General features: G+C 33.7%; 1 protein-coding gene across 1 annotated transcript in view; it reads right to left on the bottom strand.

The window, feature by feature from the left end:
• EPYC (epiphycan) overlaps positions 1 to 14,935 on the bottom strand; it is a 32,839-nt gene extending 17,904 nt beyond the window's left edge. Inside the window, exon 1 of the mRNA XM_074267901.1 lies at positions 14,766 to 14,935. Within this exon, the coding sequence (XP_074124002.1) occupies positions 14,766 to 14,930 (165 nt within the window). The 5' untranslated portion in view covers positions 14,931 to 14,935. The remainder of the gene's footprint in view (positions 1 to 14,765) is intronic.
• Between the last annotated feature and the right edge of the window lie 356 nt (positions 14,936 to 15,291).

Consider the following 15,291-nt stretch of genomic DNA (forward strand, 5'->3'; position numbering starts at 1 on the left):
TAGATTATTAAGAATTTAGAATGAAACAAAAATGATGAAAAATGTTCAGTGAATGGTAAAAATGTCTATTGAAAGTTATAGGATCAGATTTTTTTTTTGCTATATTGCTCATTTTTGTTGATTTTCCTCTCTATTTTTTTTAAATGGTATGCTTAAGGGGGAAATGGGAATACGTAGAGAAAATTTGGCCAAACTAAAACAACATATATCAATAACATTTATCTTTAAAAAGAAAAAAAATTAATCAATGCATATAGGTTGTGATCTGGAAAAGAAAACTGTATTCCTCACACCAATGAAATCTCAAATCAATGATAGACAATAATGAAAGAAATAAAAGATTCTGAAATGAAAAGCATTTATAATTATTGCCATTTCTGATAATTTTGGCTAATTTGCAAATCCTGAGTTATTAAGAAATATGCTACTACTAGTAGTTAGCATTTTTGTAATAGTTTAAAATGGGCAAAGTGTTTTAGGAGTATCCTATTGGATGATGATGATGATTATGATGACAGCATTTTAAGGTTTGTTAGATTTTTTTACATCTGAGATACTGGATATCTGAAAAGTTTAGTGTGATATTTAAGCTTTTAAAACTTTTTTAAGGCTTACAATTGCACTAGTGGACTTATGGGCCACCTTGTACATCATTCATTAACCAGATAAAAACTGGCAAAGTCTTACATAGAGTTTTGTAGACATTGTTGGTGACATTACTTAATGTATTGTTGTTTATTTCAAAACAAAAGCACTGCAAAGGAAAAAATCAAATTGTATATGAAACTACATTTTGCAGTCTTTAAAGACTATTAAACAGTAACTAGGTTAGTAATAATCTGAATAAAATTGAAAGTGAGCAAACTTGCTTTTTACAGAGAAGCAGACTGTTTCCATCTGTAGGGGTCTGTGAGTCAGATTAAGGAGGAATAAGAGTTGGGGAGAAACCAAAAAGAAGCAGAGGCAACAGCGGAAATTGAGACAGATGTGGTCTGGAATGGATGGAGCCTAAAGGGAGAAGTACATTCCTGAATCACTGGCTTGTGTCTCTAGTACTGTGAAGGGGTGGAGGTAAGGGGGGAATATTTACACATCCTGACTTGGAAAATTGTCTTTTTATTTGTTTGAAGTGAAAGCTATATAGCCTCACTAGCCATCAAAATTAAAACAGAGGAAAATAGCTTTAGGGATAGCTTATCAACAGCTGCAGAGTTAGGTAGATAAACAGATGGATGGATGGATATGTTGATAGATTCATGAATGGATGGATAGAGAGAGATGATGGATAGAGATGAGAGATAAATGAATGAATAGATAGATGTATAGATAAATATTTAGCTAGCTAGATGAATGAATGAAGATATAGATCTATATTTATGTATGTATATGGGTATACATATATATTCACTAGCTAATGATTTTAAACAATTTAAAACTTTAACTTAAAAAATCCCTGGGTAAGTTATTTTAATAGCATAAGACTTTAGCCTAAAATTATTCAGCTTAGGAAGTCATGCATTTTGCAATGTATAGGAATTCATTTCTAGAATTAAAACATTAGATTTAGATTTCTGCCTCCCCCCCTATTTTTGGCAATTCATTTTCTTATTAAATGAGGGTTTGAGCTGAATTTATTCAGCAACAACTGAGGAAGAATGGGTTAGTATATGGAGCACTAGTTATATATTTAAGGCATCTGGGTTGTTATCACATCTGTAAAATGAGGAAGATAGATGAAATAGGCTTCCTTTCCAGAGGTGCCCTAAAACCTATAGCATATATACTTTGGAAACTGGCAAACAATACAAACAGGAGTTTTAGAGTTAAAGAAGTATTGGGGAAAATCTAAATAATGTAGATATATTATATAATATACATATATTTTATAAATAAGTTCTTAATTTTAGGCGAAATTGAGTGGAGAGAGACTTGAAGATGGCAGATCTACCAGGATTTGGTTATGAGGGTCTGATCACCTCACACCTAGACCAGGGTCTGCCTTTCTCAAATTGTGGAAGTGTCAAACTTAAATTACTACTAATAAGTAGGTTCTTAAATAAGTTAGTAGCAATCATATTTTTAAATTCTATTAGATTATAAAATAAAAGACGAGCTCTCATTAAGTTATCTATATCTAGATATATCTAGGTATATGTATGTAAATTCAGAATCTAATACATACAAACACATATATTGGATTCTAAATCGAATTTAGTTATGTTAGTTATGTTAATGTCAATGTACCTTGCATGTATTTTCATTATTATCCCTATTTTAAAGATGAGGAAACTGAGGCTGAGAGGTTAAGTGACTTGGCCAAAGTCATGCAGCTTGTTAAAGACCAATTCAGGTTGAACTTAGGTCTTCCTGGCTCCAATTATGTTATATAAATTACATAACATTTATAAAGTGCTTAGCACAGTGCCTGACACATAGTAGGTGTTTAATTAATGCTTGTTTCCTTGCCTTCTTTCCCTATCTGTAGTACCATCTGGTACCTCTGTTTATTTTTTGTTTGCTTGTTTTTTCTCTCAGAACTGAATGGAAGAAATAGCATTTGTTTGGACTACAAGTAGGCCTCTGGCATTTCTTTGAAAATCAAATGGAAAATAAGCTAGTTTATTTTGGAATAATTTGCTTCAGAATTTAATGATAACAATTATTCATTTACTTCATAGGATCATTGGAATATGAATTCAAAGCTGGAAAGGACTTTAGAAATCATAACGTTTACTGCTCATGTTTTACAAAGTAAGACACTGAGGCACTTATATGCCCATGGATTCATAGCTACCATCTCAGGCAAGACTGAAATCTAGGAATTTCTTATTCCAATTACTCTTTATCAAGTTTCAGAATCTCAGAGTTAGAAGGAACCTTGTGGGTCATCTTGTTGAAACTTTTTCTGGAGAAAAATCTTTACATGTTTAGAAAATGTCTTTAGAATCTTTCTTAAAGATGCCCAATGAAAAGCAGAAAACAATTCTACCTTGTCACTGTCTGTCTAACTATCTATCTACTCATAATCTGTCTGTCTGTCCATCTCTATCCATTTATTTACCTCTCTATACCTATCAATCTATATTTATCTATTCATCCATCTACTCACCTGTTCATATGTATCTCTCCATTTATCTATATGTATATACACATATAAATATATACATAGACATATATATCCATTTATTTATCTACACATATATATCTATTCATCTATCTGCCTATCTATATCTACCTAGCTTTCTACATCTGCCTTTCTATACTTCTATCCATTCATCCAACTCTTTATCCATGTTTTTAATCTATTTATCTCTATTCATTCTATGTCTATCTATCTACATATCTCCATCTCCATCCAAGATCTATTCAGCTACCTACCTACAATCTATGTGTATCTATCTATTCATCCAGTTACTCACCTATCCATCTCTCTATTCATCTATCTTCCGATAAATATAATACATTTTTCTCCATTTTTCTACCTATATGGTTTTCTATCTATCTCTTCTACCTAATCTATATATTCATCCACCTATTTATATCAATCTGCTTAACTACTGATACATTTATCTATCTACCTATCTATATCTACCTATTTATTAATTTATCCATCTATCTATCCTGCCATTTCTTTATTCATTTATTGATTCAGACATTTACTTATTTAGCTATTTATTTAATTTTGTGTTTGTTTTGGAAAGGAAGAAAATCATTCAGATCTTGTTTTCTTGTTGTTATTTTAGTTCCTCTGAGCAAACAAGTTTCACATTAGAGAGTGTAAGAATATGTGCCATATTTGCCTCCCTGATTAGATGACTCAGATACAGCTAGAGCTCTCTGATTGCAGTGAGACAATTATAGCACTAGCAAATAACATTCAATGCAGTAATTCATGGAATTAATATGCATATGCACTTGGCAAATGCATATTTAGGAAATAGATGTGGCTTCTAAACATTTAACTTTCTGATTAGCATGAGTTGTTTTTTTCCTCCTTAATTCTATGGAATAAACAAAGGGGAAGCATCACATTGAATATCATTACTGCATCTGAGTGTGTGTTCAGAAAAGCTGAGGTTCTTTCTAGGGGGAATTAAATAAGACATGGTAAACAGAATACTTATTGAAGAAAAACTTATTGAAGTGCCTAAAAAAAGCTGCATTAGAGCATTTTAAAACTCATTCTAAAAGCATTTCACCTTCATATAACACTTTGCCAAATGAATGGCGTGCAATAATTCAATGCGGTAGAGAGTAAAACTATGATTGTTTCCATTTTACCGATGAAGAAACTAAGATAGGCAATTTGCCCATAGTCACATAGCTAGAATCAGAGCTGGGAATCAACATAGATTGTCTGATTTCAAATTCAAGTGATTTCTGTGATACTGCTTTGATTTTTATCCTAACACTGCAAAGAAACAGGGAACCTTTCCTTCACTCATTTTTTCCTATTATCTCCATCTCTATTCCCAGAGCAAGTTCGTTTCAGGATGAGTTATAAACATGGTGGCAAGCTTGAGAATACAATTAACTTACTTCCAGGACTCTGTAAAAATATAAAATATTTATTTCTTGAATAAGCACTAGAAATGATAAAGAAAAGCACAGATGTAGGAAACTGAAAATATGGTATATAGAAGGCCTGAATGGAGAATGACAAGTACTCTAGAAAGATGGAATATAGAATACATAGAAGGTCAGAGTTGGAGGTAAATTGCTAAGGTAGACTACTCCCTAATTCCAGTGAGCCTTGAAGACCTGCTGTGTAGTGTGAGTTTTGTTCAGTGAATAACAGGGCAATAGTGGAGGAATTTGAACAAATAAATCTAAACATAAAAAAATGATTAAAAAAACAGTTTGTGAAGGTTGAAATAGATTGAAGAGTAGAAGAAAGTTGATATGGGAGATCCAGGGCAGCTAGGTAGCACCATACAGGACCTGGAGTGAAGAAGAACTCATCTTTCTGAGTTCAAATCTGGCCTTAATTGTTTTGACTCTAGGAAAGACCTTGTTTGCCCCAGTTTTCTCATGAGCTGGAGAAGGAAGTAAAAACTATTCTGTCATCTTTACCAAGAAAACCCCAAATAAAGTTATGAAGAGTCAAACATGATTGAAAATGAAGTATTATCATTGAGGACTACTACTACTTCAACCAAGATGATCGGTATAATGAAGGCATGTAAAAGGTGATGGAAATGGGAGCCGAGAGTAGTGGACTTCATGAGAACGTGAGGTAAGCAGGGTGGATTTGATAACTGAATAGATATGAAATATGAGGTAGAAGAAAGAGTCAAAGAAAACCCCAAGATATTTTGAACACGGGAAACCAGGCAATTTATGACACTATTGACAGAAACTGTAAGTCACAATCAGGAGAAGGTTCAAGATTGAAAAGGGAGCCATCAAATTGAGTGGTCAGAAGGTAAATGGTGGATTTCAAGAGAACAATTTAAGTCAAGTGGTAGAGACCGAAGCCAGATGTCAAGGGACTGATGACTGATGGAGTGGCAAGGGAGTGGAGCATCAAGTGTAAGCAATATTTTCCAGAGGTTTGGTCATGATTTGGAGGAGAGAGGACTGCAAGATGGGAGTTAAGGAACAGCACAACTTTTAAAGCTATAAAATAACTGAGTGTGTTTGTGAAAAGTGGGGAAGCAGAGAAACACGAGATGGAGAGGGTAATTTTTGGTACCAGTTTCTGAAGAAGGCAAGAGAAGATGATACCAAGGGGACAACTTGAGACATTAATGCTAAGAAATACACAAGATTGATGGATTTGAGAGAGTTCCTCTTAGGTGGCCACAATCTTTTCAGTGAAGTGAAAATTAAGTTTAAATTCTACCAGTGAAGGTCTACACCTGCCCTGTAACTTGTAGTGTTCGTTAAAAGTCTAGCTTCTTATCCATATTGTTTAAGTATACAGATTTAGATACTGATGGTATAGATTTTAATAATACAAATATAAAAAATAAAAAGAATATAATGCTTCTCTGCCACATTCTCTCCTTCTCTCTTTTTTAATGGCAAGAATATCTTAGGAACAAGAAAGGCTTCTGAAAATTAAATAATAAAATGTATGCACAGCTGACCAATCATCTGACCATCACTCAACAATGGGATCTCATGAATTTCTTAGGTTGCAGTTCTAGAGTGCTCACTATCATGTAGAATAATAGCAGCTTTTATCTACAGAAGTCTAATTGATCTTGTGAATCCAAATTTTTCATCCTGTTCCTCATGGTTCTATTGTCCCTGGTGTCCCCATATATCTTATGATGTGACACATTTCATTAGCCCTTCCTTTCCAAGAAGGGAGCAACAATCCTTGACAAAAGGACAGGATACAGCTAGATGGAGGGTAGTTGTTTCATCAAAAGATAGACTTACTTATTGATAGGCAGATCGATAGATCGATAGATAGAGAGACAGATCATAGATAGATAGATAGATAGATAGATGGATGGGAATATAGATAGATCGATATATATATATTAGATGGAAGTAGATGGAGAATATAAAAACCACAAATTTAAAGACACCATGTTAAGAATGATATAATTAGAGAAAGACAGCAAAATAGTGGAGTAGTTAGAGTCAGAGATATAGAGACAGAAGTTATTTTTTCAAAGAACCAAAGTGTTAAAATCTCATTTTCTTGTGAAACCTCAATTTTTTCCCTCATCCTTGTGTTTATTTTTTCCTGTTTCATTTATTGTTATTGTCTCAGGATGGCAGCATTCCTTTTACAATTAGCAGTTAAATGTTTTGATTCAGTTACATTTCAATTGACTGGGTGCTCTACTCAAAGCCATGCCCTCAAACTTTAGAAAAAATAGGGTTTCAACTTCTTGGCTCTTATAGAATTTATCATCCAGTCCAGAAAGAATATGTCAATTAATATTGTTTAATAGCCATAAAGTTTCCTAAGGGTCAAAGATCATATTATGACCTTGGTGGACTTTATTTTCTCAAACCAGGTGGTCAATGGAGGACATAATCATGATTTAAATTGTGTGTGTGTGTGTGTGTGTGTGTGTGTGTGTACATATAGAGACAGAGAGAATGAGACAGACAGAAAAAAGAGGCAAATACACATATACACATATGATAAAATGTACATATCTTATATGTGGCTTGCTGCTGCTACATGATATAGTGTAAACCTTCAAAATTCCTTGATGTTGCTGTGGTTCTCTCTCCATAACAATATTAGCTCTTGCAACAAAGATTTAAGGAAAATCATCTTTTTTCTGATACTACAAATAAAATTATTCACTTAAAAGTCAGGATCCAAATCTAATCTTGTAGTCCTTACAGATTAGAATAATAAATTACCTATTATTGACTTGAGATTTACTAAGTACATCTGATGACTGTTGCAATGATCCTAAAGGGATTATCACCTTCATTTTATTTTAGAGTAAACTGAAGTTCAATGATGTTATTTTAATTCATAGTTCCCATTTATATTTCCCCCATTGTAATATTAACTTCTTGAGAAGAGGGTCATCTTATTTTTCTATATATTCTTTCCCAAAATAATAGGATTAGAAAAACATAATTTGAGACTTCAAAGTGCCCTCAGTGGCTGTGTAAATCCAATCCTTCCATGAAAAAAAAACAAAACAAAAACAAAGTGAAAGGAGAGTGGGAGGGAAGAAGAGAGGGAAGAGGAAGGAAGGAAGGAAGGAAGGAAGGAAGGAAGGAAGGAAGGAAGGAAGGAAGGAAGGAAGGAAGGAAGGAAGGAAGGAAGGAAGGAAGGAAGGAAGAAAGGAAGAAAGGGAGGGAGGGAGGGAAGGAAGGAAGGAAGGAAGGAAGGAAGGAAGGAAGGAAGGAAGGAAGGAAGGAAGGAAGGAAGGAAGGAAGGAAGGAAGGAAGGGAGGGAGGGAGGGAGGGAGGGAGGGAGGAAGGAAGGAAGGAAGGAAGGAAGGAAGGAAGGAAGGAAGGAAGGAGGAATGGAGGAAGGGAAGAAGGAGGAATGGAGGAAGGGAAGAAGGGAAGAAGGGAAGAAGGGAGGAAAGAAGGGCGAAGTCACATAGAGAATATATGGTAGAGTCAGAATTTGAACTCAAGTCCAGGAGTCAGCATCCTTTTAACTGTCTCAAACTGCATCCTTATGCTTTTTGTAAATTAACATCCAAAGCTGGCAGCATAAGCTGCTTATACTGGCATATTGAATGTAGGGATGGATGGATAGGGACTTAGATCTGTTATTTTATATATATATATATATATATATATATATATATATATATATATATATATATATATATATATATATATATATATATATATATATATATATATATATATATATATATATATATATCTATCAGGGAATTCCCAAAAAGGTAACTCCCTCCAGCATTGCAGATGGGCACTCACTCTGCATTTTACAGTCTCAAAATATTACTGCCTAGAGCAACTCAGACTTAGTGTGTTAATCAGAGCATTGAAAAGCAAAGTGACAGTTGGGGGTAGGACAGTTGGTATATGTCAGAGATCAGTGAAGAACTTAGACCTCACCATGTCCAAGACTGGCTGGGGATGCACCATTCCATGTTGCAGATGTGGTTTTGTTTTTGTTTTTGTTTAGATTAAACTGATTGGCGTTAAGTAGTTGAGGATAATGGAATCATATTCAACCCTAACCTTTGTCCTCATCTGCAAGTTAAGTGATCCAGATTAGTTATCTAAAGGAATGTGAACACAGTCCAGTGGCAGAGCAAGCTGGATTTCATTTGCTAGTTTATCTTGGAAATAGTTAGATTAAAAAAAAATGCATTTGGCAAAAGTCTGTAGAACTGCTCAGGATCCAGACAAAAGGGTGTTCAATGTGTACTCAGCCAAGATCTCAGATTATCTTACCTTGCCTATCAGACCTTCAAGAATAGTGTGCAGTCAAAAATGAGTTCTTGTTATTATACCAACTGGAGAAACTATGGTTTTAATTAATTGTCTCAAGGGTGAGGCATGGGATAGTGGAAAGAGAAAGATGACTTGGAGAAAAAAGACAGTTGTTCTACTTCTGGCTCCAATATTTACTAGCCGTGTCCTCAATTTTCCTTGGGTTATGGCTTTTTTGATTCATTTTGCAATCAATGTCCCAGTAGAATGCAAGCTTCTTTCTTTCTTTCTTTCTTTCTTTCTTTCTTTCTTTCTTTCTTTCTTTCTTTCTTTCTTTCTTTCTTTCTTTCTTTCTTTCTTTCTTTCTTTCTTTCTTTCTTTCTTTCTTTCTTTCTTTCTTTCTTTCTTTCTTTCTTTCTTTCTTTCTTTCTTTCTTTCTTTCTTTCTTTCTTTCTTTCTTTCTTTCTTTCTTTCTTTCTTTCTTTCTTTCTTTCTTTCTTTCTTTCTTTCTTTCTTTCTTTCTTTCTTTCTTTCTTTCTTTCTTTCTTTCTTTCTTTCTTCCTTCCTTCCTTCCTTCCTTCCTTCCTTCCTTCCTTCCTTCCTTCCTTCCTTCCTTCTTTCCTTCCTTCCTTCCTTTCTTTTCTTCCCTCTCTCTCTCTGTGTGCCTCTGTCTCTGTCTCTGTCTCTCTGTCTCTCTGTCTCTCTCTGTCTCTCTCTCTCTCTCTCTCTCTCTCTCTCTCTCTCTCTCTCTCTCTCTCGCATTAAGTAAAATGCCTAGTACACAGTAGACAGTTTAACATATTTATTGAATTAAATCATGCCATTTACTATCTGTGATCACTCACCTATTTTTTCTTCAAATGGGGATAAAAGATAATAACAGCACATTATCAGAAAAGTGAAAAGAAGTATTCACTAAAAACTGTCAAGTGTTATGAATAAATAAGTTACTAGAAAAGCATTTATTGGGTGCTTATTCTGTGCAAAACCTTGAGGTGCTCAGTGAGGAAAACAATAATTCCTACTTTCAAGGACACATTCTAAGAAGAAAACACATAGAGGAAGTTTCTGAGACAAGTTAATGTGAACTCTTAATAGGATAAAGATAAAAAAGTATGAATTTTGGGTTCTGCTAGGAGAAAAGACTAAAGACTTAAAAATGATTATCACAAATGATATGTATTAAATCTTATTTTGGAATTTTTTTGTGAGACAATTGGGGTTGTGACTTGCCCAGGGTCGCATAGCTAGTGAGTATTAATCGTCTGAGAACAAATTTGAACTCTTGTCCTCCTGACTTCTGGGCTGGTGTTCTATTCCCTGTGCCATTTAGTTGCCCCTTTGTTAAATCTTATATGCGATTAGGTGGTTTACTGGTGGTATAGTGGATGGAAGGCAAGACTTAGATTCAAGGAAGACCTTAGTTCATATACTGTCTCAGATATTTACTATGTGACAACATAGCTTAATTTCTCTTAGTTTCTTCATCTGTAAAACAGGGATAATAATAGTACTTACTTCCCTAGATAATGTTGAGGATCAAATGAAATAACTTATATAAAATATTTTGCAAACATTATAATATTTAATGCTATTAGCTACTTTTAATTAATAGTATTTTGGCTTCTGGTAGAAGTAAGCTTCTCAAGGGCAGGGACTGTTTCATTTATATTTTTTGTATCTCTACCACCTAGCACAATCTCTAAAACATAGGAGATAATTAATAAATGCATATTAATTGATTGACCAAATGAATATTTCTAAAAAATTTCTGATCTACTCTATGGCATATTAAATGCTATATTGTATCCAGAATCAGGAAAATTTCAAATCCTGCCTCCGATCATTACATGTTCCTTAACTTCCCTCTGCCTTATCTTCCTCATCTATAAGATAGAGGTAGTAATAATACATTTCACAGACTTATTATAAGCTCTGAGACAACTTTTGTGTGAATCATGAATGATTGCTATTCTCATTATTATTTATTATTTATCTATTATTTACCTTCAATATGGCAACATTCTACAAAATACTTTTACTCTATTTTAGAATCTTCTTTTCAGCAAATATGATAGAATTACTTTTAACAAGAATACAGAAGAATTAAAATTTTGAGGAAAAATAACATGCAAAAAAAAATTAAGTAGAAAAGTATAATTAAATACTATCTGAATAATTCTTACTTTCCTGACTAAACATTTCTATCTCTAACGAATAGAAATAGTGAGTATTTGTTCTATAAATTGAAAATAATATCTCAATCAATTTCACTATAAATTGGGATTATTTCCTCAGAAATGGTTTCTTGTATAATATGTTAGTAGATATTTAAAATATATGTTTATGTACTTGTGCTTACAAAACGTGAACTGATATTTTTGTCACTTGTTAGCTATAAATGATTCCCACGATCTTTCTGAAATATAATATGTTCATCTCAAAAATGGGAATAATATTGTACCATCAACTTCACAGGATTATTGTAGAGAAAGGCATATTTTGTAATTGGATTATATGATGGACTGTCAGCTACCATTAAAAAATACATTATTGGTACTCTTAACAAGAGTTTAAAAACAAATAGGAAGAGAAAACACAAATGACAGATTATTGCAATGTATTTTATGAAATGTGAATGTAAAATTTACCAAAAAATTCCAAATCAAAATATGAGTATTATAAAGATTAAAGGGAGGATTGATTGATTCAATTTATCATCCTCCCTCTTAAATTATCTAAGAAGATAATGTAACCCTGATACTTTGGGTAAAAATATTGCTATTTCATCAATATTTCATCAATCAAGGCATTGAATTAAAGAATGGCATGTCACATAGTCTATAATTTCTATAAAACATTAAATATTCAGAACTAGTAGTTTTCCTGGTTAGTCAAGGAGAAAAAATAGACTTTGAGAGGGAAAATAACTCTTTCCTCCCCTCCCCTTGACCAGATGACAACCTTTTAGAGGGCCAGAGGATTAGGCTTTCTCTTGGGCGTGATAACTGTCCCAGAAACAGCTGTGATCATTGATTACCAAGGACAAACTAGTCACAGGAGAGAAGACGGTTCAGGACTTTCCATGGGGCTAAGGAGGAAACCACCATACCTAAGGAGAACTTCATGCGGTGTGCCTTGAAGAGAAAAAAAGGCTTTTTAGCAATCAGGAAAACGTGAAAATCTTTTGCTACATGTGCTGTCTGAGCTTAAACATATTTTGCCATGGACTCCATATATATCATGGAACAGTATATCCCAGAATTTGGGGGAGGCTGTTTTGTAATTGCTCTTAGAAATTGCCTTAAAAATATCCTTTCAAAAAGCTCATTAAGTGGCTAATTGATGCCAATAGAAAAACATGGGATTAGAGAAAGTGGAATATACCAGTTGAGTCTCATGAGCTGTGAAAGGAATAACCTTGAGGGGAACTGCTTTGACAATCAAAATAGGAGTAGGGATAGCAGCAGCAGAGCATATGCTACTTAAAGTTTATTTGTTTGCTTCTTAAATAAAGGAGTAGGACTAGTAATGTTACTAGCACTAGTTAAGGTCTTCTACTTGCTATGATTTGAAGAGCTCCAGGAGTGCTTTTCTTTCCCCTGAATATCTTATCTGCTAGTGATTTAGATTAAATAATAGCAAAGACAAACTCATTATCTTTCCCTCCTTCCCTTCCCCTCTTCTTCACATTTTTTATTGTATCCTCCCAATCATCCAAGCTTCTTTCTTTCTTTCTTTCTTTCTTTCTTTCTTTCTTTCTTTCTTTCTTTCTTTCTTTCTTTCTTTCTTTCTTTCTTTCTTTCTTTCTTTCTTTCTTTCTTTCTTTCTTTCTTTCTTTCTTTCTTTCTTTCTTTCTTTCTTTCTTTCTTTCTTTCTTTCTTTCTTTCTTTCTTTCTTCCTTTCTTTCTTCCTTTCTTCCTTCCTTCCTTCCTTCCTTCCTTCCTTCCTTCCTTCCTTCCTTCCTTCCTCTCTTCCTTCCTTCCTTCCTTCCTTCCTTCCTTCCTTCCTTCCTTCTTCTCCTTCCTTCCTTCCTTCCTTCCTTCCTTCCTTCTCTCTTCTTTCTTTCTTTCTTTCTTTCTTTCTTTCTTTCTTTCTTTCTTTCTTTCTTTCTTTCTTTCTTTCTTTCTTTCTTTCTTTCTTTCTTTCTTTCTTCTTTCTTTCTTTCTTTCTTTCTTTCTTTCTTTCTTTCTTTCTTCCTCCTTCTTTTACTACCATATCCAACTCATTGCACTATGGAATCTGCCTATGTAATAGCTTTTGAATATTCCCCTCCTCTCCTTTGACATTGCCATCACTCTAGTGCAGCCCCTGATTATCTCACATCTGTATATTGCAAAGGCACACATTTAGGAATTTGCAGAGCAATGCAGAGAATAGTGACTTGTCCAGGGTCCTAGACCAGTTATATTCTGAAGACTCTATCCACTATACCACACTGCCTTGCTAGCTTAAGGAACTTAAATATAAGATTTCCCCAAATTAACATTTATTTGATTACCTAAAAGCTACAAAATTCTGCTTAATATAATTGAGGACACAATAGTTTTCAAAGAATTATTTTATGTACTTTGCTCTAAGAAGAGAATTGCAGGGCAGATAGGTAGAGCCATAGTGCATAGAATACTAGAACTGAACTCAGAAAGATTCATCTTCCTTAACACCATTTGCCTCAGTTTTCTTATCTATAAAATGAGCTAGAGAAAGAAATAGCAAAACTCTCAAGTATCTTTGCCAGGAAAACAAGGAATGGGGTCACAAACAGTCACACGTGACTGAAAATGATAAAAAAGCAACAAAAAAGAATTATTTGATTTTGGAATTCTACTTAATTTATTCTTATGAAAACTATATATGAGTTATAGATTCTATGAGTTACATATTCTCCTACATGAGTACTTGGATTCAGAGAAATTGATCTCTTTTGGTTATTTAAAAAGCATCCAATCTCATTATTAAATGACTATATTTGAATCATGTAATAGACTGTAAGGACCCTACTGTCTAAATTATAGAAAATCACAGTATATTAATTCTTTGAGACAGCCTCTAATGCATCTCTGGCATCTGTTTGTTCACTAATGTCTTTGTATATCACATCTTCTACCTTTTATCTTTCTCCTATTTGATTCCACGCACATTTCCCCTGCTCTGTTCATGTCACTTGTCCCAGAAAACTTCAGACTTAATCTATGTTCCAGCTAGAAATAGAATTTGATGGTTTGGGTAAAAATGTAGAGGTAAAAAACATGACATTTACCTACCTCATAAGAAAAAACTTGGGAAATGAAGAAAGGGAATAAATTGCTATCTGTGAGACTTTACACAAGGCACTTCTCTCCAGGCCTCTATTTCCCTAAAATGATGCAATTAGACTTGATGAACTTTGAAATCCACAGATGTTCTGATGCTAGCTAGAACTAGCTCAGGAGAACCAATAATTGAATAACCAAAATGGTATTTTATACATCATTTACAAATCATGGCATGATTTATTATTTTCTTGATTGTTTAGACTTAAAAATGATGGGGAAAATATTAATAATTCAGGTTGAACATAAACATATGTTGTGTGTACCTTTGCTTTTTCTTTTTCTTTTTTAGAGACTTTGTTGTTAAAACATAAGACATTAGAGCCCCATAAAGCTCTAAATTCATCATTCAAATTCATTATGTCCTAATGTTCCCTTTGAAATAAGTAGGAATGATATATAACCATGGGGAATGGAGGAGAAGGTAAAAATATGAAATTATTTTAATACAAAGAGAACATGGTAAATCCAAATGACTCTAACATGAAGAGAATATCTATAATAGCGGTTAATACAAAAATTTGGATAAACTGATCCAAGCCAGTTCTTTTGCTTCCCAGAAGTGCCTTAAAGTGTTCTTATAGTGGGAGAGTGGTCAATTACCTCAGAATGATCAATACGTAGGTTTTCATAGTTGTAGAAATTATCCAGGTCTTCCAATGTTGCATCATAGGTTTCAGAGTCATAGTTTATGGACCCTAGAGTAGGAGCAGCCAAGGCAGAATCAAGGACAAAAAGTCCCAGGAAAATTCTTGCGAAGATTTTCATTCTTCAACCCTGGGTAAATTATTTAAAAAAAATGAATAGCATGCATCAATACATAACTGAAAAGAAATTGTTAAATTCCTGGTCTACAAAATGAGGAAACTAGATGGTAAATGGATAGTGTGTCAGGTCTGGAGTCAGAAAGACTCATTTTTCTCAGGTCAAATTCAGTGATTTTTGAGCAACTCTATTGATTTCAGTTTCCTCATCTGTAAAATGAGCTAGAGAAAGAAATGGCAAACCACTCCAGTATTTCTGCCAAGAAATTTAAATGTAAATGGAGTCACAGAGTATTAGACATGAATGAAATGAGTGAACAGCAACAACAAAATGAAAAAAAAAAATTAGCATCCAATAATACTCA

The sequence above is a fragment of the Sminthopsis crassicaudata genome, chromosome 5 (assembly GCF_048593235.1).
Source record: "Sminthopsis crassicaudata isolate SCR6 chromosome 5, ASM4859323v1, whole genome shotgun sequence".
NCBI classification, from domain to species: Eukaryota; Metazoa; Chordata; class Mammalia; order Dasyuromorphia; family Dasyuridae; genus Sminthopsis; species Sminthopsis crassicaudata.